At 38.7% G+C, this 27,104-nt stretch overlaps 1 protein-coding gene across 4 annotated transcripts; it reads right to left on the reverse strand.

The window, feature by feature from the left end:
- Nucleotide 1: 1 nt before the first annotated feature.
- Chek1 (checkpoint kinase 1) lies at nt 2–26,053 on the reverse strand. Of its 4 annotated transcripts, none has more exons than XM_027411797.2 (13): nt 25,903–26,053; nt 25,210–25,291; nt 23,225–23,448; nt 21,663–21,727; nt 21,508–21,577; nt 13,647–13,835; nt 12,453–12,557; nt 10,312–10,407; nt 4,047–4,155; nt 3,371–3,548; nt 3,012–3,143; nt 1,842–1,943; nt 2–1,016 (listed from the first exon to the last, which is right to left on the reverse strand). In XM_027411797.2, exons 2-13 carry the CDS (start codon nt 25,272–25,274, stop codon nt 921–923), a joined length of 1,431 nt encoding a protein of 476 aa, XP_027267598.1. In that variant the 5' UTR covers nt 25,275–25,291; nt 25,903–26,053; the 3' UTR covers nt 2–920. The 4 variants fall into 4 exon arrangements, with proteins under 4 accessions (XP_027267598.1, XP_027267600.1, XP_035299461.1 ...); XM_027411799.2 differs by lacking the exon at nt 25,903–26,053 and adding an exon at nt 23,539–23,598 and having other exon boundaries at nt 25,210–25,691; XM_035443570.1 differs by lacking the exon at nt 25,903–26,053 and having other exon boundaries at nt 25,210–25,691.
- Nucleotides 26,054–27,104: the final 1,051 nt, after the last annotated feature.

Here is a 27,104-nt window from a genome sequence, read left to right on the forward strand (position 1 = left end):
ATATAATTCATATTTTAATATAAATTTTATGAACAAAACAAAGCTTTAGTGAGTCTAGAAGGCAAGGAACAAGAATCAGGCCAATTCTTGTGTTTCCTTACTACCCCATCTCCTTTTCCGTCAGTGTCATCTAGAAACTTGAGGCCAATAAGTTCACTGAGTTAGGCATTGATTTTGAAAACAGAATTTATTTCTAGAGTAAAAATATGGCTGTGAATGTAAAAAAAAAAATTAAGTGTGTAAAAATTAGAGTAAAGTAAGATAAGCACTGGAGCTTATGTTCAACTTCTTGAAAGACCAACCAGTACTTTATATTTGACTAGCTACACCAGAAAAAAAAACAAATCTTGTAATTTTAATCATTATAACTCAAAAACAGTTTTATATAACTGGTCAAGCCCTTGTATGATACATACACCCAAACTAAAAATATAGTACATATCTCAGGATACATTTTTTGTAGCAAGCCTCACTTCATGGACCAATCAACTGCACATGGTCTGTTTATTCCTTTTTACAATTAAATAGCAGAAAAGAAATATGTTTTCTTAGGATGAAACAAAATGTTCCTTTTTTTTTTTTTCAGAAGTGATACTACATTGGTATAAAAGCTGGATAAAAGCTGGAAAACTCATGTATCCCAAAACTTAATTTCTACCAGATAGTTTTCAAATTCAGACAATTTAAACACAGCTGGAGAAATACCCAATGAATTTGATCCATCCTTTCCCCAAAGTATTACATACAATTAAGATACAGTATTATATGTATGCAAAACATACTAAGAATTGGAAGATGTTTGGGTAATAGGAAGAGAACTCTTCAAAAAACTATTGTTTGCAGGACAATCTTCTCTAGGAAGAATAATGTCAACATAGCAGCACTATATTCACCAGGAAACCCCGGAGTTGACAGCTTCATCATGTAGCAGGAAACCAAACCTTCTGGCTGCTCACAATATCACCGAGTTTCCCTTTGATCTTCAGGAAGTGTCTCTTGAACTCTAATCCATCACCCTATTTTAGGAATATTTTTAAAAAATAAAAAAAGGCTGTGTCAAAGATCATATTCTCATTTCTGGTCAGTAGAAACAAACACCCTTAGATACATCCAGTTATGGCATCCTCATGTCTTCTTTTTTCCCTTCTCCCTGTTCTTCTGAGAATACTGGATTTCAGGTATGTACCACTCTAGCTTAGTTATTCATTCCATATAAATCTATAGCATTTTGGCTTACTTGAGCAGGCTATTATAGCATCTTATGGGTTCTTCATTAATAATTTATTAAATGCAAACTGAATCCAGTCCACTTGTGAAGACCAACAATTCTAGTGGAAATGGCTACCTTGGCAATTCTCACCTGATTATGTGCTCTTCACTTTCCACACTGAGCAGAGAAAGAATAATGGCTTTTTTTTTTTTTTCTGTTTCAAGGGCTAGTACCTTTGGACCTATACCAATTGTTTTCCATAAGCAGCAGGAGTTGGTGAACTAAACCCAAGCCACATTGAAGTTTTATCATTAAAAAAAAAATTCCACTAAACTTAGTTATGACAACAGTTTTAATAGAGGAGAAGCCTTCATAATGGAATTACATACCAAGAATATAGAAAACAATACTGCAGCCAGGCCAGGCGGTGGTGGCGCACACCTTTAATCCCAGCACTCAGGAGGCAGAGGCACTCGGATCTCTGTGAGTTTGAGACCATCCTAGTCTACAAAAGCTAATTCCACAACAGCCTCCAAAGCCACAGAGAAACTCTGTCTCGAAAAACCAAAAAAAAAAAAAAAAAAAAAAAAAAAAAAAAAAAAAAAACTATAAATGAAACATAAAAAAATACCTTTGAAAGCCGGAAGTCAACCAGTATCTTCTCATCCATTTCTACCAAATTTATTTTGAAAATCAACTTATTGTTTCTTCTATCAGTTGTTGATACAGTAACCTAAGGCAATAAAAATAAAGTCAAGCCACACACACACACACACACACACACACACACACAAACAGAAAATACTCTTAACGAAATATCTGTTATCAACAGGTCGGTAATACTTTTGGGATAAAAATGTATAGTAAAATCCTCGCATGACAGGAGTGGCATGAAGAACACTATAAATTACAGGGCTAGAAAGGCAGCTCAGGTTAAGAGCACTTGATGCTCACTCTTCCAGAGGACCTGAGTTCCATTTTCAGCACCCATGTCAGGAGGCTCCCAATCTCCTGTAATTCTAGCTCCAAAGGGTCTGATGCCTCTATAACAGACACTGACACACAGATGCACAGACATAGTCGTGTACACATAAGAGTAAAAATAAATCTTAAAAAAATAAAAAAAGACTGCTATAACTCTCTCCAATGGGCACCTTTGCATCTAATCTAAACCAAGCTGTAAGTAGAACTCAGTCTAAGTGTACTTTCAGCAACAAAGCAGAACTGAAAAAAAGAAATGACTGAAAGGAATAGGAATATCATGAAGACTAGAGATATAGCTTGGTGGCAGGGCATTTGCCTAACATGAATAAGGCCTGAGTTCAATCCCCAATACTATAGTCAAACAATCAATCTCATATATGAAAAAGAAAACAAGAAGCTGTCTCTATGGCTGAAAAGCTGCAATAACAACAAGGTGACGGTGAAGGCCTGGAGAGGTCTTGCAACTCCCATTTCAGTTCCTCATTCCTGTTCACTTGTGTTTTTTTTTTCAGATATTCTCACAGACTATAAGGTAGTTCAGCCAAGATGACTGATGTGAAAAAAACAAAAGGCACAGACAAGAGCCAGGGCAAGTAAGACCCAAACATGGAGATAAGGACATCGTCAACTGCAGCTTAATATAAAAATACTAACCTTAGAGGTTTTGGACAAAAACAAAAACCTTAAAGCCTTCAACTGTTTCTTTTTCAAATTGATTATTTGTATTTTCAAAACATTCACTGACTACTGATATCTTTTATTTAAATACTTATAATTTTCTATGGTTAAAAAGATACTGAAAACTAACAAAACACACCTGATTCATACAACTCTTCTTCCACTGATAGCCCAACTTCTCAAAGGTCTCTTTCAGGCACTGGTAAGATTTGTCTGCATCCAATTTGGTGAAGAAGCGTGTCATTCTTTTGACCAAGCGCTGCCAGGGGTTCTATACCACAAAGAAGAAAGCAGGATAAATTCCATGTGACCAGTTTATAGCAGTTAGTCTGAAATTCTTTCCCTTGACTTTGGATTCTCACCCATAAAGGCCTCCTCTAATTATTTCTTCCTTATGCAAATAATATGCATCAACTAAAAGTATTAATCCCATAGGCCAAGATTTAACAACAAAAATAAAAGGTAACAGTTATTTATTTGAAAAACTAAATTCCTTACCTGTGAGGATCCAGGGGTACCGAGTAACTGACTGTTTACAAGCATATGATCAGGGCATGTAGGCTGTGAGAAACTGATGCCTTGTACAAGTTTGTCAACATATGAGGGACCAGTGTCCCACAAGGAAAGCCCTGTCGGTGGCTCTGGCTGGGAACTAGAATACTTCACATTTTCTTCACTGAAAAGGAAAAAAGAAATGTCTTTAATTGTCTGTTTTTAAGGTGATTTCATTCATTTTAACAACTTATTTTGTGTCTTTTTTTTTTTTTTTTTTTTTTTTTTGAGACAAGATCGCATCTTGCCATCTTGCTGCCTAGACTGGCCTGCAACTGTCCATCTTCCTGACTCAGCCTCTAATTTGCAGTTATCTGTAATTATATCATGTGTGCTACAGTATTAGCCTAAAAATGTCTTTAAATAAAACCCACCAGGCCTTTCTTATATCACAACTGTTCTTATTTTTGGTGAAATTATTTGCCTAATTAAGTAAAATATATACATGTTTTATTGTTTATGGGGAATAATCACATTAAAAAAAAAAACAACAACAACTTAATCTGCCAATGTATGGTGGTGCACACCTGAAATCCCAACTCTCAGGAAGCAGACACAGGAGGATTAGTACAAGTTCAAGACCAAGTTCCAGTTCAGTTAAAATTATTAATGTAATTCTTACCTGGAAGCATTATTTACAGGAGAAAAGTCCAAATTGGAATGAATCTGCTTAGAGAATCCACTAGAAGACTCTGGCATACCACCTGAAGTGGCTCGAGGCCTCTTTGCTCCTAAAAAGGAACAAATACAAATCTTCTATGAAAGTATTAACTAATACAACGGGCAATTTGAATAAGGAGAGCCATATGTAAATCCATTTATTGAACATAAAATATATAAAAAGAAATGTTACATTAGTGCTTCACTAACGCCATAATTTTAACAACCTCTTTTATGAGTAACATGACGGTCAACAAAGGACTAGCTAAACAACTAAAACTTTTAAAATTTTTAAATAATTCATTATTATGAGCGTAAACACTGAATCTGCTCCAACTGATACCCCCTTGAAGAAGCTTTCTGCCATGATACAGAAATGAAGCCACCTTAAATTTTCATTCCTCAGCTAGACTGTCATCTCACACTTCCTCAAAAAAGATTATTCCAAAACTTCTATTGTCTTCTGAAATTATCAATACCAACCTCCATTCCTTCATTACTTAACATGATATCCTATCCTACTTTTAGAAAATATAATGCTGACAGACCTGAACCAACTCAGTATGTCATCTCCAACTCTGTAAATATACTTGCTTATGCCTCTCTTCCTCCTTGCAACCTCCCCTCAAATGCCAAGCCTAATACTTGTACTGTGTGCCCATTACCCCTTCCTCAACACACAAGCATGCACACACAGACACAGACATACATCTTCCTCAGAAACCATGATCTTGATGCTCGCTTACTCATTTCCCTTTTCTTAAGAGTTTCAGCCTCTTCCCGCAGCAGGTGAGGTCAGCCCACAGCCATTTTCAGTCAAGCATAGGTACAGTTACAGTCCAATACAAAATCATAGACATACTTAAAACATTTGAACTCTTGTGCAGTTCCTGACTATGAACACTGGATCATGATATCAAAACATTGAACACACCTACATCTATTAGATTTATCCATAAATCTACTTAATAATGCTTAGTGTTAACCAATATTTTTATTAATCCATACACTAAAATTTGGGCTATGTAACACCAGGCCTTACCCTAGTACTAGGTATTCAATAGTGAACAAAAATGACAAAAAACACTAACTTCCTAAATCTTTTTAAACTTTTTTCCTTTATGTGAATATGTGTTTTGTCTGCCTGTCTATGCACCACACAAATACAGTGCCCTCAGAGGCCAAAGACTGCCAGAGCTCCTGGGGTTTGAGTTACACATGGGTGTGGCCAGTCCCCATGTAGGTGCTGGAATCAAACCCAGGTCCTCTGGAAAAGCAGTCAGTGATCTGAACTGCTGAGCCATCCCTCCAGCCCCAACCTCCTAAAGCTTAACATTCTATTCAGTAAAGACAAAGCTTAGGCCGGACGGTGGTGGCGCACGCCTTTAATCCCAACACTCGGGAGGCAGAGGCAGGCGGATCTCTGTGAGTTCGAGGCCAGCCTGGTCTCCAGAGCGAGTGCCAGGATAGGCTCCAAAGCTACTCAGAGAAACCCTGTCTCGAAAAACCAAAGAAAAAAAAAAGACAAAGCTTAGTACAGTAAGGTAATGCTGGTAACGACAATGAAGTAAAATAATGCAAACAAATACACTGGGAGAAGTGGGTACAGTTTGAAAGTTTTGCTGGTTGGTCAGTGACCAAGGAAGGTAACAATCCATGCAAATAAGTCTCGGACAGGGAAAGCATTTTCACACACAATATCACTAAAACAACGAGGTAAATGTGTACCTGGAGTGATGAGAAAACAATGAAGGGACCAATGTAGCTATAACTCAGAGGAGGAAAAGCAGCCTTGAAGTCTAGAAGTAATAACAGAGGATTTCTCAGCCTTCAGGCTAAGATCGGGGGTAGAGGAAAAAAGAAACAGATTGTAAGACCTCAAAGATCATGAGCACTCAGCTTCTCAGTGAGAAGTGAAGCACTGGAATGTTTTGAACAGAACAGACCTTTTTTTTGAGACATGGTCTCACATTGCAGCTTATGCTTGCCTAGAACTCAACACCACATGTAGCTTGACTATAGACCAATCCTCCTGTCTTAGCAACCAGTGCAAGGATTACAGGTATGAGCTATCATGCCTCACTCCTAACTTCTTTTAAAATCAGACCACTCTAGAAAGAGACTGTTAGGATTGCACTGAAGGTGGTCAGACTCTGGAATGTTTTTTGTGTTGTTGTTTTTGGGGGGATCTTTTTGGCTTTTGAGATAGGGTTTCTCTGTGTAGCCCTGGCTATCCTGGAACTCGATCTATAAACCAGGCTGGCCTTGAACTCACAGAGATCCACCTGTCTCTGCCTCCCAAGTGCTGGGATTAAAGGCGTTCGCCACCACCACCAGGCTCTGGAATGTTTTTTTAAAAATGCTTTTTAATTTATTCTTTGACAATTACAAACAAGTTTATAGTGTATTTTGAAGTTTGGAATTTTTAAAGATAGAGATGAATATAATTTCCTGGTAGACTGTACATGAAGTAAGAAAATGGAAGATGTCTCCAAGGTTTCTGATTTGCATATAAGTTCTCATGAACCAAAATGAAAGACAATAGAGAAAAGTCTGAAGGGGAAAAAAAAAAGATCAGTAACTCAGTTTGGGACAAATCGTGCTTGATAGAAAATTGCTACATCATCAATATATAGACTAAGTCCTAATGGAGGGATTGGAGAGATGGCTCAGTGGTTAAGGGCACTTCTTGTTCTTACACAGGACCAACCAGGCTTGGTTCCCAGCAGCACATGGCAGCTCACAACCATCTGCGAACTCCAATCCCAGGGGATCCAGTGCCCTCTTCTGCCTTTTAGGGCACCCAGGCACACGTGAGGTACACAAGCACATGCAAGCAAAACACTAATACACATAAAGTAATAAATCCGTGTGGAAGTCAGAGGACAGTGCTTGAAGAAGGCAAGATCGATTGTATAAAATGTTGAAGTTCAAACAAAAGGATAAAGTTTGAGAGCTGGATTAGGTAGGTGAGATAAGCCACCTGTGATTAACAACAGAGTACACAGAAAAAAAAAAGAAAAAAATCCATGAAACTACGTTTGAGGTGTGAAAAATCTGAAACCTTTTGAAGGCCAGAGAGACAGCTCAGTGGGCAAAAGTATTTGCCACACAAGACTAGTGACCTGCATTTGTCCCCAGAAGTAGAAAATGAGAACCAACTCTAAAAAGTTGTCCCCAGATATTTACAGGTATGCTGTGGCATGTGTATATACACACATACACACACAAATAAACCTTTTTTTGAGATGCTCAGTTGTAAAATGAAAGAAATTAATAATAAATAGTTTTACCAGTCACATATAGTGATACACACCAGTAATCCCAGCACTCAGGCAGGATTACCTTCAGTCTAACCAGTCTGGGCTATTCATAGTAAGCGTCAGACTAGGACACAATGAGACTGTCTCAAACAAGCAGTAACAAAACTGTATCTATACTTATCTAACTGTTCCTTTGTTGTTGTTACTGCCACGGTTTTGTTTAGAAATGGGGTTTTACACAGCCCCAGCTGGCCTTGAACTCTTGATTTCCTGCCTTACCCTCCTCCTGAGTGCTGGAATTACAGGCAGAGCCACAACATGTAGCTTATTGAACTAATTTTAGGATGAAAGAAACACTATGTTGACACAATGATGAGAAAGATCCAGTAGAAGAAAAATTAATAATGCAGGAGAAAGGATAATTGCTAAATTATATCCATAAGTAGAAAAGAGAAAGAGTCAATTTATGTTTATCCACAGCAACAGATACTCAGTGGTCTACAGAGACAGATGGGAAGTGATGGCGGTGTGAGCTTATAAAGTCCACTGCCTCTACCTCTATTTCCCATTAAATAGAGCATGTTGTTATAAACTGAGAATATGTTAAAATTTACAAAAAGACAGGCATGATACCACAAGTTTGTAATCTCAGCATTCAGGAAGGATGCAAACTGGAGACCAAGCTGAGCTATGTGGTGAAACTTTGTACTTAAAGGGGGAAGAAAAAAAAAAGAGTTTGCCTATCATGAACATCCTTCTTCAAGTACAATCAGATGTACCAGTATAGGAAATAGGCAAAAACTAGACTAAGTTGGGTTGAATTTTGTCTAGTAAGTATAAAAAAAGAAGCAAGGAAGTAGAGGGTGACTGTTTAAAAGAAGAAGTTATACTTATCTTGGGATTTAAGATAGGTAAGGATGGAACTGAGCATCTGGGGACATAACAGACAGTCAAATGACAGAATTAATAGATTCTAAGCCCAGTAAGAGTCAAAGGATTGCTGAAGTCACAGCACCTAAAAAAAGGGGAGAAGCCAGAAATAATCTAGAGTGGCAATCAGAGTAAGATGTCTAAAGATGATTAAAGGAGGAAAACTCAAGGAGTTATGAAGTCAGGATACAGAAAAGATCATCCAAATGAACACTTGACAGCCAAGCTCCATGACTAAGTTTATCATGGTGGTATGGGAACATAGGCCTATAATTTCATCACTCAGAGGCTGTGAAGGAGGCAGAAGGACTCCAAGGACAATTCCAGTGGGGGCTACACAGTGAAACTAAAATTAGGCAGAAGCATAACAAAAAGTCCTATTAGAGACAACGATAATATGGCAGGAATTTTAATCTGAGACCCAGTAGGTTACTGTAATAAGGTAGGAACTGTGGGTAGCACAATATGATGATGAACTTTTTAATGGAGGAAGAATGTGGGAAGATAAACAAAATAATAGTGAAGCATCAGGACACCTACCCCTCTTCTTGACCCAAGGACATGAAAGTGTGGGGAAGAAACATACACCACATCCTCTGCGTGAATTTCAGAATTTCAAACAGAACAAGTAAGAAATCACATTCAGAGAAATAAAGATAAATTCCTCATTCCTCTCTAGACAACTGTCCTCTCTCCTTCCACTCCAAATTTTTATCTAAGATGTCTAACATGATTTTCTCTGATTCTTGGCCTCTTACACCACAATCACTGGACTCCAGAATTCATTCAATACTCTCCATGGAAACTGTTCCTACTAAGATCATCACCAGATCATGGAATCCAATTGAAAGATTAAGCCTTTGTGATATTAATCCATTTAACAAAACCTCTACTGTTACGGAACATTCTTAGTCTCCATTACCTCATGTTCTACAAATGTTCCATCCACCTTTTGGCACTTTTTTTTGTTTCTTAGTTTCTACCTTCCACTTAAATAGCCATTCCTCACACTTAACTTAACATGGTTTAAATTCCCGGTAATTGGTATCTGAAGCTTAGTGTACACACATACACACACACACACAGAGAGAGAGAGAGAGAGAAAGAGAGAGAGAGAGAGTGACAGAGAGAGAGAGAGAGAGAGAGATTACTCAGCTCCAAAGTTTCTCCCCCTGAGTTAACAGAACAGCACCCAGGAGTCACCATGGAATCTTTATAGTCCACCCTTTACCTAAGCACTCACCAGTCCAATCAATTAAGCTCTTGAACTTGGTGAAATCCATCACTTTTCTGCAATGCCATAACCAATGTACTTCAAGCTACCATCTTCTCACATCTAAACTACTACTGTAAAAGCCCACATTACATAATCTCTTCCTATTCATTACAAATTATGAAAGAGTATTCAGAAAGATCTTTTAAAACCAAACACATCAACTTGTCATTGTCTTGCTTTTTTGAAGCCCCTCAAACTTGTCCTAATGGTAGCAAGCTCCAGGACAAATCCTTAGCATAGCTCATAAAGCCCTCCTGTAAGTTGGCTATCTGCAGTTCCTGAACCACCTCAAACCTCTCACTCTCCCACTTCTCCAATTCACTCACTCAGCAAACATTTACTGAGTACCTACAACACACCAATTACCATGTTAACCACTGGTTAATGATGAACACGAAACACAAGGCCCAAGTCATAGTGAGCTGACCTTTTTCAAGTTCTTCAAACACACTCAAGGTACGAAATCTAAGATTTGTCCAAATGCTGCTGCTTCTGAACAGAATCAAACATGCCTCGCCTGCTAGCTCCTTTTAATCTTCAATATTTAGGTTTCATATCATTTCCTCATGAGGAAAAGTCTTCCTTGTTTCATTAGACTTCATCCAATTATTGAGCTGCAGCACTCTTTTTAGTTGTTAATAACAAAACTAATTTCGAATTTGTGTTTTCCTATCAGATATTAAAATCTTCATTTGAACAAATCAAAATTCCGACACGGGTTTGAGGTGTTTTTTTTTTTTTTTTTTTTTTTTTTTTACCTCTGTTAAGTGGTTTGTTGTACCATCTATCTTTTTTAATGTCTGGGATAGTAATCCTTGCTGACGGATTCTCAACTAGAATTTTATGAAGCAAAGCTGAAAACAAAACAAGAGTGTATTGGTAAAAGAGTTAAGCAGATTAAACAAAACTTAAAAGACACAAAAGTCAGGCACGTGGCACACTTGAGAAGCACAGGCAGGGTGTTTAAGAATGGGGCCAGCCTGGGCCATATGTATTAATTTTAAAAAGAACCTCATACACTTCCAGCATCAAAAATGCAAACCAGGAATGAAAAGTGACTCAAGCTTGTAGTGCCAGCAGTCAGGAGGCTGAAAGGATTGCCACAGTTGGCTAAGTCTCAGGCCAGCATGGACTAACGGAGACCTTATCTCCAAAAGCAAACAAGCCACGCATGTTAGCATCAGACTACCAGTATCTGGAGGGAGAGACTAGAGCATCAAGGTCATCCTCTGCCACAAAGTTGAGCTTAGGCATCAGCTTGGGAAAAATGAGACTGGTTCAAAATCAACGCCAACAAGAAGAAAATGTAAAAATTAAACCATATAAACATTAAATGAGAACACAAAAAGCTTAAAAAAAAGAAAAGAGTATCAGGATAGAAAAAAAATCTTTCTAGACATAGCAATATAAGTCAGAAACCACAGATGACAAAATTCTAGATAATGAAAATTTAAAACATTTGCATATTAAAATAACCAGTACAATTAAAATAAATGACAAATTCTAGGAAATACCGTAACAAACACAATGGTCAAATAAATACTACTACATTTTTGGAAAAAACACCCCAAAGGTTTAAGAAAAACTATAAATTTCATTGCCAAAACTAAGCAAAACTGAAAAAGCTGGTAAGTTTTTATTAATATTAATATTAATAAAATTAATATTAATAAAATATCACTATTAATATTAAATGTAAACTAAAACTTAAGAAGCAATATCAGTCACAGACTTATTGGTTAAAAAAGTATTTTTGCAAGGCATGGTGACACACACATTTAATCCCAGTATTCAGTAAGCAGAGGTAGACTACTCTCTCTGAATATGAAAGTCAGCCTGGTCGAAACAGTGAGTTCTGGGCCTGTCAGAGATACATAATGAAACCCAGTGTTCAAAATATAACAAAAAAAGTAATGCAAATAAATGATGAATGGTACAAACTTTTTAAAAAGTAAATTTGTAAAATAAGCCCATAAACACTGAAAAAACAATACATATCCTCTTAATCCTGTAGTTTTGCTTGTGGGAGAAGGGAAAATTTTTAAGCAAATAATTATAGGATATACACAAGCATTAAGTAGCATGGATGCTTATCCTACCTCCTCGCTAAAAGTAAAATTAAAGGAAAAACACCTAAATATCTAAACTGGATGAGTAAGACATATCCATATAATGAACACCTTCAATCTTAAAAGTGTGATCCAACAGCCGGGCATTGGTGGCGCACACCTTTAAGCACTCAGGAGACAGGCAGATCTCTGTGAGTTCGAGGCCAGCCTAGTCTACAGAGCAAGTTTCAGGACACCTCCAAAGCTACAGAGAAACCCTGTCTCGGAAAAAAACAAACAAAAAAAGTGTGATCCAGACCGCTGATTATAGACATAGGAAATGCTGAGTATCAAAACCAAGAGTTATGAAATGTAAGTACAATAGTTTAATTTTTACAGAAGTAAAAATTAGTATACATTTGCTATATATTTTTTACATGAAAGAATGGACACATGTATCAGAACACCTTTAAAAGACTATTTCCAAATGCCACAATTAGAGTTGTATCCTTCCTCCTTCCCACTCTATTTCTTGAGATGAGGTTTCACTATGTAGTCCTGGATGGCTTGAAACTCCCTATGTAGCCCAGGCAAGCTCAGAGATCTACCTGCCTCTGCTTACTGAATGCTGAAATTAAAGACGCGTGCCACTATGCCCAACCATGTTTTTAATTTTTACTTATATCTTCTAAATTAGCTAAAAGGACTATGGGTTACTTACATTTACAAAAAAAAAAAAAAAAAAAAAAAAAAAAAAAAAAAAAGGAAGGAAGGAAGGAAGGAAGGAAGGATCAGCTAGCATAAGACTTTATTACCAAAAAAATCAATATTTCAATCTAACAGCCAGTTACCCAGAGGAGCAGAATCAATTTTTTTCCAAGGATTGAGATAGGTTTTTTTTTCTTTCCAATCAGCATATTCCTGACAGCTGTCACTGGGCTGGTCCCAAGGCAATTCTAAAAATGAAACAGGTTTCAGTTTCCTGAGTGTTCACAAAATTATATAATAAAAATTCCAAGGAAAAATAATCACACAAAAGAATAAATGAACAACACATCAACACATAAAAAGAATACACATTTCCTCTACCGTCATTCAATACGGTTTTCACACTACGCTTCATAGAAACCTACTCTTTCACACAAAGGCTAGAGATCTAGTTAAGTGACAGAGTGCTTGCCTGGTAGGTGTTAGGCCTTGGGTTCAATCTCTAGCAACCCCAAAAGAAGTGTTGAGATTTTCATTTTATAGCTGTACTTCTCTCTCTGGGTTACAAGTTTCAAGGTAGTTAGAAATAAAATGTGAATTATAATGAGTTAATAAATGTTTGTTTCCCCTCCAAATTTTATATTGAAATCCCAATCCCCAAGATAATGAATGTGAGAGCATGACTGGAGGTTCTGCAGGGGACTGCAGCTACTCATATACACCTGACTGAAGGCTGGCCCTCCTCCATTCAGGGAAAGTCGTTCTCTTCAACCCACCCACAACTTCAGGAGAGGAAGTCAACAGTAGTCTTGCCAGTCAGATCAGCCAAATCAACCCCAGCAATCAACAAAGGGAAAGATACGGCAGCCAGATCACTCCCTCTCACTTTCCCATGGAGATGACTGTGGAGATGGGTGATTGGGTCATGAGCAGGAAAGCCCTCAAAAGTGGGATTTGGGTGCTTATGAAGACACTAAAGAATCTGCTTCTCCTCTCAGTAAGATGGTCAACTACAAGGCAGAAAGAGGGCCCTCAGAATATGGCCAAGCTTGCACCTTCATCACCCACACTTTGAGCCTTCATAATTTGTATGAAATTGATTACATCTGCTGTTTATAATGTACCACTCAACTATATATGGCACTTTGTTCCTGCAGCCCAGAGCAAATAAACACTAAACTATCACGGAGCTGGAGAGATGGCTCTGCCGTTAAAGGCTGGGCTCACAACCTTTCTATTTCAGACTTACATTCCCTTGGATCATTTCACTTTTATTTTGGTGTGAGAAATCTCACTTTTCAAAGAAAAGAAGTTTTCTCATAATTAAACAGCCTTACCTCCAGCCAACATTGCAGTAAGTACTATTCCACAGGACCAAACATCAACTGGTTCCGCATGAAATTCTTTTCTCTTTAGAAGCTCTGGAGCAACATAAGGTAAAGTACCACACATCTTGTTCAGTAAGCGTTCACGATTATTATGCCGGAACACTGTTGCCAAGCCAAAGTCAGAGATTTTGAGGTTATCTAGGCCAAAAGAAAAAAAGACCAGCACCAGATTAAAAGGAGATACCTATATAGGAATTACTGGAAATAACACTGGTTTTCCTTGAGGCTTGAAGAATTTCTCCACCTGAAAATCAGCAAAAGAAATCTATGTATGCCTAAAAGAAGAAAAATTAAAAGGCATCATCATTTATACTAAACTTAGCAAAGACCCCCATCTTCTTATTAACTAAAGAGAAATATCATTAACACAAAAAACCAGTTTGTACCAGGTAAAATAAAGATGCTGTGGATGCCCTCCTGGAAAACAAAACTGGGAAGACAGCAGTGCAAAACCCTTCACTGAGAACTGTGGAGGGTAAGAAGTCATCAGCAAAGCTTTCTCAATGGCAAATGATGTCAGCTGGCAAAAAGAAAATATATAAGGATGTATCAAACTAAACTGAAAACTGAGAAGCCACGAGAACTTGTCAAAGCAACAAATATGAGAGAAGCAGAAACTCCATGACAAAACAAGGCAGAAGAACAAACTTCCTCTCTATCCTCCCATCTTCATCACATACAAACGCCACAAAGAACTTTCCATTTTAACATACTAGATGGATGTCTACTACATGCAAGTAACACACACTGTGTTAGCCAATGTAGGTGTAAGATAAAATCAGCAAGAAAGACTGATAATAAACCATAGTTATACAGGCTATGAAAATACAAACACCATAGAATGCCAGAGTAAAAAGGGCCTAACTAAGGAGCTATGAGAGATTCTCAATAGGTACAACCTTTTTGAAAGCAGTCTGGCCAAGGTGTTAAAATGTGAAATATTCACTCTTTGAACTAACAATTCTCACTTCTAAAACAATACCTACCCACAGGAGAAATTCCACAAATTTACAACTGTAAGGATATCTGTAATAAAACTAGCTATAAATATTCAGTAAATAACAAGACCTCACAATACATGCATACAATGAAAACTATGGAATTAATTAACAAAACAAGGTATATGCATTCATACAGAATCAGATATATAAGAAAGAAGGCTGGTACCATAACAAATCTTATAATAAGTATTATAAATATAAATATATTTTTGTATTGGGTAATTATTGTTCTCTTTTAAGTTAGAAACAAATGTTTATACCACATAACATATAAGTCAGTATATTTGTTACCTATATTTAACTTTGAGAGATATAGGTTGCAATTATATTTTTAATAACTACATATGATAAAATCTAGACCAACCACTGAGATTACAACTTCAAACTACTTCTAAGTAACAGTTACTTTGAATACTAATGGTTTACCATAGTATCTTTTGAGTTTGGTTGTTTCATCATGTCTACAATATAATACTGTTACGTTAGAGAACTACAGATACAAATTCAAAATCTGAAAATGTAATTTAGAGATATATGTGTCTGTGAAGGAAGGAAGAGAAGGGAAGAGTTTAGATACTGATCCCGCTTTTGTTTCTTTAGCTTACTAGCAAATAGAAACAAAATAAATACACAAGGATAACAGTGTAACCAAGATGTGCTTACCAGACATTCAGCTTAACGTTTGTATGAAATTCCTAAATTAACAAAACAAAAAACAAACAAACAAACAAACAAACAAAAACAATCTGGGTGATGCTTAATCCAAGTACTTGGGAGACAGAGGGAGTAAATTTCTGTGTTCAAGGCCAGTCTAGTCTTCTGAGCAAGTTCCAGAACAGCCAGTGCTACACAGAGAACCCCTATCTCAAAAACCCAAAACAAATAAATTAAAATTAAAACTAAAAAGAGAAAAGAGCAGGGCTGGAAAGATGGTTCAGTGCTTAAGAACACAGACTGCTCTTCCAAAGAACCCTTATTCAAATCCCAGCATCCACTGGCAGCTAACAACTGTCTGTAATTGCAGTTCAAAGAGGATACAGTACTGTCTTCTGTTATCTGCTAGCACCAGAGACACATGGTGCACAGACAGATTGCAGGCAAAACACCCAGACACAAACTCCCTTGCCTTTCAGAGCTGCCTACCATCCCATTTTGCTTCTACTTGGGCTTCTTGAAAGGTTCAGGCATTATGCTGGCCTGCCCCTGTTACCTGGTGGAACAGGCAGTACCCTGGTCAGCCCAAGGTTCCATGGGAACTAAGTCTGCATGCAGGTGCAGAGGACCCCTTTAAAAGACAGGTCCCTGCCCATTTACGCTCTCTCTGTTTCCTCTCAGCTTCCTCTCTGTCTCCCACCTATGCGCTTGCTCTGTCTCTATGGCGACCGGCCATGACGGTCAGCCATTTACCCCTGTTCCTCTTCTTAGTCTCCCCATTCTGCCGGGCCTTATAATAAACTTATAGTCAATATGTCTCATGTCTCAGCATTTCTCTTATTTTTAAACAAAAGAATAACACTTCTATTACATGTTTCTATAATAGCATGTTTTGCATTTCATAAAATCAGATAATATAATAAGTTTGGGATTTTGTTGTGTTTCATTCTGTAATCTTTTTGTTGTTGTTCTTTTTTTGAGACAGGGTTTCTCTATATAGCCTTGGCTGCCCTTGAACTCAGAGATCCACTTGCCTCTGCCTTCCAAGTGCTGGTGGGATTAAGGTGTGAGACACCACCACCAGTCGTATTAATTTTCTTTTTGGTTTTTTGAAACAGGGTTTCTCTGTAGCTTTGGAACTCGATCAGTAGACCAGGCTGACCCTGAACTCACAGAGATCCGCCTATCTCTGGCTCCTTACTGCTGAGATTAAAGGCGTGCACCACTACTGCCTGGCCACTTTTTTTTTTTTTTTTTTTTTTTTTTTTTGTGCACATCTTTTTATCCCTGAAATTCATTTGCCATTACTTGTCACTATAAATTATACATTTCATAATTTGGCTTACAGTTTGTAGATATTTGGGTTGTTTTGAGATTTCTACAAACCACTTATACTATGAGCATTTTTAGATATGAATGTTGATTTTTTTTTTTTACTGTTGGGTGCAAACATAGGATATACTGTAGTTTATTACAATATATATAAAAATTTTGTGTGCTAAGTTTTTATTATTATTTATTCCACGTCAGCATACAAAGCAATATTCGTGAATATACCTCAACAAATAAAAGCTGTGAGTGATAACCCTATGGCCAACAACATCCTAAATGGAGAAAACCTTGGAAGGAATAAGGGAAGGAATAAAGGAAGGAAGGAAAAACGGAAGGACATCCCATGCTCCCATGCTCATGGATCAGAACATTATGAAAATGGTCATTTTACCAGAAGTTATTTACAGACTCAATGCAATTACAATCTAAGCCCCCATCTCATTCTTCATAGAAATAGAAAAAAAAAAAAAAAAAAAAAAACAAAACTATCCTAAAACTCATATGAGAATCGTAAAAGGCCCTGGATAACAAAAAAGAACAATACTGAAGGGATTACAACTACAGATCTAAAGATATATTACAGAGCTGTAGTGATAAAAACATTATACTTGCTCAAAAACAGACATATATCAAAATCCAAGACCTAAACCTAAGAACATGTGACTTCAGTCATTTAGTATTTGACAAGATGCCAAAAACATACACTGGAGAGAAGAAAGTATCTCCAACAAATGTTGTTGGAAAACTAGATGTCCACAGGAAGAAGAATGGGATTAGACCTGTATCTATCACCTTGCACAAAAACTAACTCCAAATAGATCAAAAACCTAAATGTAAAACCTGAAACACTGAAAATGCTAGAAGAAAACATAGGCAGTACCTACCTACCCTCTGCAACACAGATGTAGGCAAGGATTTTCTGAATCCATCTCCATTTGCCCAAGAATTAAGGCCAATAATTGAGAAGTGGGACTTGATAAAACTGGAAAGCTTCTGAACAAGAAACAGCCAACTGGGTGAAGAAGAAGACCACACACAGAATAGGAAGAAGATAAATGTAGAAAGGGGAAGAGGGTTAAATAACAGTATGGATGTCATAAAGAAATCATACCCAACAGAGAATTAATATCTAGAATATATTAATCAGAAAACAAAGACTGAGAAAAACAAATGACTCATTCAAATAAAAAGGGGGGGCACCCTGGGATCTTAACAGAGAGTTCATAAAGAGAGACTAAGAAATATCTCAAACAGTGTTCACTGTCTCTAGCAATTAGGAAAATGCAAACCAAAACAACTCTGGAGATTTCATCTTAACCCCAGTCAAATGGTAAAGAACAACTGACAATGAATGCTGGAAGGAATGTTGAGGAAAATGGAACCCTCATTCGCCATTGGCAGGATCATAAACTGGCCAAACCACTCTGAAATCAGTGTAGAGAACTTTCAAAAAGCTACAAATAAATCTACTGTATGTATGGCCCAGCTATATTATCCCTTGGCATATGCCCAAAGGACTTGGTATTCTACTCCACAGATGCTTGATCACCCATGTTCATTGCTGCTCTATTCACAATAGTGAGGAAACAGATCCAACCAACGAACAGATAACAAAAACGTGGTACATTATACACTATGGGATACTATTCAGCCGTAATGAAAAATGAAATCAAGAACTCTGCAGGCAAATGGATGGAACAGGAAAGATAATTTTGAGTGAAATAACCCAGACCCAAAAGACAAACATCACATGTTCTCTATCATCTAAGGCCCTAGATCCAATCTTCAGATGTGAGCACATACCCTGAAATAACTACAGAAAGGAGAAAGAGGTACTGTTGGGTTGGGGAAAATGAAGGAGCAATAGAGAACAGAAGGATACAAGGGTACAAATGGGAAAACTGGGGTGAAGGCTCTAATTAGTGCAACAGAAGTAGGGAAGAGGGTTTAATAACAGTGAGATTTCTGAAAATGCTGGAATCATGCTATTAACTATCTACCTCAAAATTAACTATAATAAGACAGTGTATAAACATACAGTCTAAATGAAATCCTCTCATCTAGGTTAACAATTCTCCTTCTAGAAGCAAAGACCATCTAACAAAAACTCCAACACCAAGCATGATAAATAAGACCTCTTTTGAGTTCTATTAGTCAGGGTTATTCAAGAGACTGCCCTTGGATGCTGCTCAGAGGTAGAAGATAAGTAAGACCTTGTTGCTAAATATACAAGACTCAGGGCCCAGAGGTCCCTTGAGCTGGAACTGACCTGTGTACTAGCTTTCTTGGTACCAGAAGGGACTATGCAAGCTTCCAAAGGAGTAGCAACCAACGGTCCGACCCAGCTAAGATGCCTATGAACTACAACAACCACCAGGTGGCACAATAACCCTAAGAGTGCACCTTGACTCTCAACTTGGACTTAAGGCCCACTTAACAGGAGAGAAATCATACCTAGTATTGGAAACCTTGCCAACTACACAGGGGTAATGAAATAATGGATCTTGGAGAAGAACCTACAACTGCCACTTTCCTAAGCCAGCATAATCTCTAGCTACATTCTAAATATTTGTTCTTCTACACAAAGATAACTGTGTCCTCATCCCTTATCAAGGAAATTTCCCTATACAATAGAATGAGAGAGACCATTACAGAAAACCAAAAAGCAGAGTTATAGAGCCCAGTCCCAACGGATACATTTATTATACAACTCATGGACCTAAGGCTCAGGGATCATTGCAGAAGAGAGCAGTAGAAAGACTGTAAGAGCCAAAGGACTGGGGAGTCTGCTGTGAGACTGGCTCTTAGCAATGTCAGAAGCTACATGGATCCTGGAGAACCTACAACTATAAAGTCTCACCAACATGGCTTGAGCAAATAACCGACATGCCAATGTGGACAGTGGGACGTTCTGGAGGCCTCAACCCTTACAAAGAACTACAGGCAATTAAGCAAAGCTGAGATTAGGAGAAATAGTCTTCCCCAGAGAAGAGCACACCAATTAGTTATTCAATACCAAATGGTCAGCCCTGAAAACATGCATACACCTAAGACTATAAAGACTGAGCAGTTTGGACTTATATATTTAGGAATACATACACATATACAGCTACAGATATGTATGTGATAATAATTAATGAAAAAAAGAGGGGCCATGAATCTAAAAGAGAACAAGGAGAGGTATAGGGAAGGGTTTGGAAGGAGAAAAGGGAAGGGGGAGGGTTATGTCATTATATTATAATCTCAAAAAAAAAAAAGAAAAGTAATAAAACATACAAAAAGGGGGAGAAATAAAATAAGAAAAGAAACAAGAAAGGAAGAAATCAAACTAATCTATTTAATCTAGATGGCATTATCTTATACTTAAAAAACCCTAAAGTCTCTATAAGAAAACTTAGATCTGATAAGTATTTCAGAAGGGTAGTAAGAAACAAAATCAACAGGCAAACATTAGAAGCCTTCCTATATACCCATAACAAACTTTCTGAGAGAAAAAAAAAAAAAAACTAGTATTCATAAAGCTTTTTAAAACACAGAAAAACAAAACAAAAAAACCACAGAAAAACAAAAGGAAAAAAAAAAAGCTAGCAATAAACCTAACCAAGGAAGAGAAAAAACACTACAATGAAAGCTTTAAGACACTGAAAAAAGACGTGGAAAAGGAAACTAGAAGACTGAAAGATCACACTCCCAGACAGACAAAATTAATAATGTAAAAATAATTGTACTGCTAGGAGTGATTTATAGGTTCATAGTCATTGGTTGCATTCTTCACAGAACTAGCAAAGCAATCCTAGGCAGGAAAAGCAATACTGGCAGCATCACAATACCTGATCCCAAATTACACTAAAGAGCTACAATGAGTACATCATGACAAAGGCAGAAAAGCAGACTTGTAGACAAGTGGAACAGAAGAGAACAGAGCAGCAAGAAATAAACTCATATAGCTATAACCACCGTTAAGAAAAATTTCTTCCTTCATTTTTTGTTTTGTTTTTTTAGACAGGTCTTTCTACATTGTCCTATCTGTCCTGGAACTCACTATGTAGACCAGGGTGGACTTGAACTCACAGAGATCCACCCACCTCTGCCTCCCCAGTGCTGGGATTAGAGGCGTGAGCCACTTCTCAGGGATTTTCCTTCACCTTTATTTTATGTGTATGGGTGTTTGGCCTGCACTTATGCCTGTGCATTGTGGTGGCCAGAAGAGGGTGTCAGATCCTCTGGCACTGGAGCTACAGTCTGATGTGAGTTGCCACCTTGGTTGCTAGGAATCTGGAACCCAGGGTTCTCTGGAAAAGCAGCCAGTGTTTTTTTTTTTTTTTTATCCTCTGGTGCACCTACCTCTCCAGCCCCTAACCATAGTCATGTAACTGGAAAAGGTCAGCACCATGAACACAATGGCTGGAAAAGTTAATAACCACATTGGAAAGGATGACAGTAAATTCATCTCTCATACTTTGCCCAAAACCATGTCCAAAATAGATCAAAGCCCTTAAGATGAAACCTTAATTTCTGAATGAACTGCTAGAGAAAAGCAAGCAACCCCAAGATGTAGATAGACACTGGTAAGGGCTCCCCAAGAACTGACAAATGGGTTTGAAAGACATTCATTATTCCAGGTATTTCTCTACCTCATCTACAACTATGTCCTTAAAGACTTGTGAAGTTCAAATACAGTGAGTCTCCCAAATTTCCATAAATTATTAGATTTCTGATTTTTTTTTTTTTTTGTCTCAGGATTTCAGTATTGATCAGGCCTATATGACTAACCTAAAAAATAATAATAATAATAAAATAACATCAACAAAATGAAATCTTACCCCTTTCATCCAAGAGGAGGTTTTCTGGTTTAATATCCCTGTGAGTTATCCCAATTCCATGCAGATAAACCTAAGTGGGGGTAGAAACAGTAGAATTTAGCAACTCACCTACTGGTGCTAATTTTAAGCAAAGTGTAAAAGGCTATGGTACCTACCACCCCCGCCATGAGTTGATGAAAGAATCGCTGAGCATCCTGTTCAGGCATGCCTATGTCTGGCTCTGTAAGAAATAAATATTGATATCTACTGAAAATATATAATCAGACATCTACCATACAGGCTCTTACTCCATATCTCAGTTATATTTGTACTAAAGCAAACAGAAACTTATACTAACAAGATTCAAGTCTAATTAACAAATAATTACTAAATGACTCACATCTGCCTATAAATATAATAAATATTTGAAAATATATAAATATTTGAAAATAATAAAAGCATCAAAGTATTTTAATCTTATACTAACAACAATGGGCTTGGTGTCCATCATATTTCCCCCTACTTCTTTTAAACACAAAACTCAGGGCTGGAGAGATGGCTTAGCAGTTTAGAATACTGACTGCTCTTCCAGAGAACCAGGACTTGATTCTCAACACCCACACAGCTCACAACCATCTCTAACTCCAGCTCCAAGGGACCCAGTGCCCTCTTTTGGTCTCTTACAGCACCAGGAATGCCTCCGTGGACCCCAGGCATGGACAAAGTACACAAAATATAAAACACCCTAAGATAAATAAGTCAATTTTAAACAGTTCCTGTTTTTCTCATCATTTCAGTATGACTGCCAACAACGAAATCCAGTATAATTTCACTACTTAACAGATTTAAATCATAAAATTTTCATATTACAAAGTCAAGAATGCCTAACCTTTTACTCCAATTTTACTTTTGCATAATCAACTCTAAAATAAAACTGATCAAACAGTTATCTAACATTAAAATACAGCTGAGATAGTTATCTGCCAGGAAATTGTATTCATCTCTTTTTAAAAATTCCAAACTTCAAAATACACTATAAACTTGTTTGAAATTGTCAAAGAATAAATTAGAAAGTATCTTTAAAAAACATTTCAGAGCTGGGTGGTATTGGCATACATCTTTAATCTCACCACTCAGGAAGGAGGCAGACACTGAGTTCAAAGCCAGCCTGGTCTACAAAGTGAGTTCCAGGACAACTAGAGAAACCCTGTCTTGACACACACACAAAAAAATACATTTGAGGGCTGGAGAGATGGCTCAGCAGTTAAGAGCACTGGCTGCTCTTCCAGAGGAACTCAGGTTCAATTCCCAGCACCCTCTTTTGGTCTCTTACAGCACCAGGAATGCCTCTGTGGACCCCAGGCATGGACAAAGTACACAAAATATAAAACACCCTAAGATAAATAAGTCAATTTTAAACAGTTCCTGTTTTTCTCATCATTTCAGTATGACTGCCATTTCAGTATGAGTTGGCAGCTCACAACTGTCTGTAACTCCAATTCCAAGGGATCTAACACCCTCACACAGACAACAGACAGGTGAGACACCAATGCACACAAAATAACAATAAATATTGAATAAATAAATAAATGAAACAAAACTGAAAATGTGGCTTAGTAGTAGGCCACTTGAAGAGCCTATGGAAAGGCCCTCGGTTTTATCTCTTGAAATACACACAGATGCACAAATAGTTCATAAATTTGCTTAGTGAAATAATTATGTTAAAATTTTTCCATACCTATTCTATCAAAAAGCTCTCCTCCACTGCAGTACTCCAGAAATAGATACTGGATATTGCCTTCCCTCCTGTGACCATAGAATTTCACTACATTCTCATGATTTAACATCTTATTGATACAGATCTCTTTCTTAATATTTTCTGGACAGTCTATGGCCCGCTTCATGTCTACAATTTTCACTGCAACAGCCTCTTCAGTTATTCTATTCACAGCAAGTTGAACTCTTTAAAGAGAAAGAGAGAGAGTGTATGTTAAAAATTTCCACATCTGAATTCCATTTCTCCTAAAACTTCAAAAGAATAGTGATACATGCCTGTAATTCCAGCATTCTGGAGACAAAGGCAAAAGGGTCCAAGTTCAAGGCCAGACTGCGCTACAAAGAAAGAAACTCTCTAAAACAAACCAAATAAAACAAACAAGCAAACGCAGCCCCACCTCCCACCCACAACTAGCAGGGTGTAGTGGCACATGTCTTTAATCCCAGTACTGGAGAAGCAGAGACAGGCAGAGCTCTTGAAATTTGAGGCAGGCAGCTACACAATGAGACAACTCTCTGCAAACAAAACAGGGAAGGGACAGAAGTGGGGAGCATCTGGCTGGAGAGATGACTCAGTAGTTAAGTGCACTTGCTTCTGACCTGGGTACAGTTCCCAGCACCTACACTGTAGTAGCTCATAACCATCTTTAATCCCAGGTGTGGGGGATCCCACCTTCTGCTGGCCTTGGTCAGTAGTGTACACATGTAGTACACTAATGTGTAGATAAACACTCATACATATAGAAATGCATAAATCTTTTTTTAAAGATTTATTTATTATGTATACAGTGTTCTGCCTGCATGTATGCCTGCAGCTGGAGGAGGGTACCAGATCTCATTACAGATGGTTGTGAGCCACCATATGGTTGCTGGGAATTGAACTCAGGACCTTTGGAAAAACAGGCAGAGCTCTTAACTGCTGAGCCATCTCTCTCCAGCCCTCTAAAAATGCATAAACCTTAAAAAGAAAAAACTTCAAAAGATAAAATATAATACTTCACAAAATATTTTTCCTTCACTATTTTTTTCAAGGAAAATGACATGGTTTCTGCTATGTTCTCAAAAGAAATGAAAGGAAATGTGAAGTATTACAGTTAAAGCTCCAAGAAAGTCATTACCTAGTGCATGCAGGTAGATACTATCAGGTAGGTACTATCAACTCTATCTTCAGACAAGGAAACACAGGCACATAAAGCTTGCTCAAGGACACAAAACACAAACAGGATCTGCAAAGTCTGAGGATCTGCTAAGGTAGGATGCCTCCAGGGACTTTTCATTATCTCATTTAAATTCTAAGACACACGGTTTTATAGGGAAAAAACTAATAGTCTTGTAATTCTTAGGAAAAGAAAATTTTTTAAAAAGCTGGGTTGACTTAAAGCAGGCTTGTAATACCTGTGTAAGCAACAGTGTACCACAAGTTCAAGGCCAACCTGACAATTTAATAAAATGTTCAACTGAACAAACACAAATTAAAGAAATGGGGGGGTGTTGTTGTTTGTTTGTTGTTTTTAAGGCCTAGGGCTGTAGCTCAGTGGTAGAGCATTCACCCAGCATGTGTGACACCCTAGGTTCAATTCCCCAGTATCACAAAATAGGCCAAGTGGGTGAGTATATGTAACTTCACTTGCTAAGAGCCTTGATTTACAAATGCAAATATCCATTCTCTTTGCCACTTGTAATAAAGGATTTTTTTTTATGTCTACTCAAAACTGCAGATGGAAAACTAAAGCAAGCACACTGGCAAGATAAAATTTAAACTAGGGAAGCCATAAAGATAATGGCTAAGCAGGTAAAGCCACTTGCTGATAATCCGAGTTCAATTCTCTGAACTCTCATGGGAACCAACTCCTACAAGTTGTCCTCTGACCTCCACGTGCTCACCGTGACATAACAAACACACACTAATAAATGTAATAAAAAATTTAAATGAGGGCTCAAACTTACTCTCCATAGGCACCTTCTCCCAAAGTTTGCACCAAGTCCCAGTCTTCCACAAATGGTACTGCCATGACTCCAAACACAGCGGCTGTAAAATGCAGGATCCCAGGAAATACGGGGGATGAGTGTGAATTCTCATCACTTGAAATGCCACTGAGCCATGCCTCTTGCCTTGATTCCACACAACTTTGGTTTGCCCTTACATCCCATCCATATTTGCCCAAGTCACAATACTAAATTTAGGCATGTTTGCCCTGTATATCACAACTCCTGTTCAGCCACGTTTGTCCACCGCCTTTATGCACAACTGAACACTAGCTGGGATCGGAGGCTGGGAGACAAAGGCTTCCCGGAGAATGGCCGGGGGGAGGAGTAGCGGGCAGAGAGCGCAGGGGTGGGGGACAGGGGACGTAGGTGTGAGTAACTACCGTAATTACTGACAGCGCAGCCCCTCCTCCCATCCGCTCCCTTTCAATTTCCACCCAACGGCACGTGTCCCCAAGACGCGGAGGGAAGGGGGCGGGGCCGAACTGTGGAGCGAGCGGAAGGCAGGGACCCCAAGAGCCGGAAAGGTGTGCGAACTCTGAAGGCTCACAGACAGCTCTGTTCCCTTTACGCTGAAGAGCCGCGGGCCACCAGCTCCAGCCCGCACGCCGGGAGGCCCTCCCATCTCTCCGGTCGTCACGACCACTCCCTCACCGTGCCCGTCCGCACTAATCAAGACCTCCGAGTCCTTCGCAGGAGTCCTTTCCCACCGTTCGGGACGCTCTTCTCGCCAAGCAGTCCTTTGCCAGCTGCCACAGGACTCCAAATGCAGAACTTTTCCCGCCAAAACTTGCTTGCGTCATGCTGTCGCAAACGCGCGCACCTTTGCCGTAAAGCGGGCCGGCGCGCGTTATTCTATCGTGGGCTCTGCTGAAGAGCAGCTTCAGCAGGCCTAGCCGGAAAGGGCTCCTCCTCCTAGCCCTGGCCTCGGCCGGCTGGAGGTCTCATGCGGCCGTGGTCAGAGACCCGCAGACGAGATTTGGTGCTGACGACAGCCTTGGTGAGAATTGTTCTCAGAGTCCCAGACTGAAGTGGTATCCGGTGTGTGCTCCGCTGGACGCCCTACGTTGTTCCAGAGAGGCGCCGGAGCCTCCAGCCAGACCGAGCGTCACTTGGGCGCAGGTCAAGCACCGGGTTCCTTGCAGCAAGGGCTGCACCGTTAACAATGTAAACCGACCAGCTCGTGACCTCGGAGCCCCTGCTAGGAAGGGTTTGCGAAGCTAAACTGAGCGCCACAAAGTGCTCTGTAAACGCTACTTAGTATTCGAGCTTAGAAGCTAGCAACTGTTCTTGGAATTGATCCTTAAAAAAAAAAAAAAATGAAGGAAAGCCAGGTGTGGTGGTGTGTGCCTGTAATCGTATTAGTATGCAAGAAAATAGCGTGTTTGCCGGGCGGTGATGGCGCAGGCCGTTAATGTCAGCACTCGGGAGGCAGAGGCCGGATCTCCGTGAATTCGAGGACAGCCAGGGCTACACAGAGAAACCCTGACTCGAAAAAAAAAAAAAAAGAAAGAAAGAAAATAGCGAGTTCTCAAGGCCAGCCCCGGTTATGCAAAGAAACAAAAAATAGTTTTTAAAAGGACCACACAGCCTCGGGTACGAGGGGGCAGGACGAAGACAGTATTTGGAGTTTACAATCCAGTCAGGATCACCAATTTTGCCTGCACAGGCTCCAAAACTAATTCAGTCTCACCCGTTTGTAGGAAGACCATTTGCCTAGCTTAGTTTTACTAGCTTTCTAGTTCTTAAAAGAGCATGAGGGCCCACACCTCTAAATGCCACACTCCAGAGCTGAGGCACAGCCAGATGCTCCTTCAAACAGCAAGGTAGACATGGTGGTGATTTGCCTGCAGCCA

This window comes from Cricetulus griseus, chromosome 4, assembly GCF_003668045.3.
Source record: "Cricetulus griseus strain 17A/GY chromosome 4, alternate assembly CriGri-PICRH-1.0, whole genome shotgun sequence".
Taxonomy (NCBI): Eukaryota; Metazoa; Chordata; class Mammalia; order Rodentia; family Cricetidae; genus Cricetulus; species Cricetulus griseus.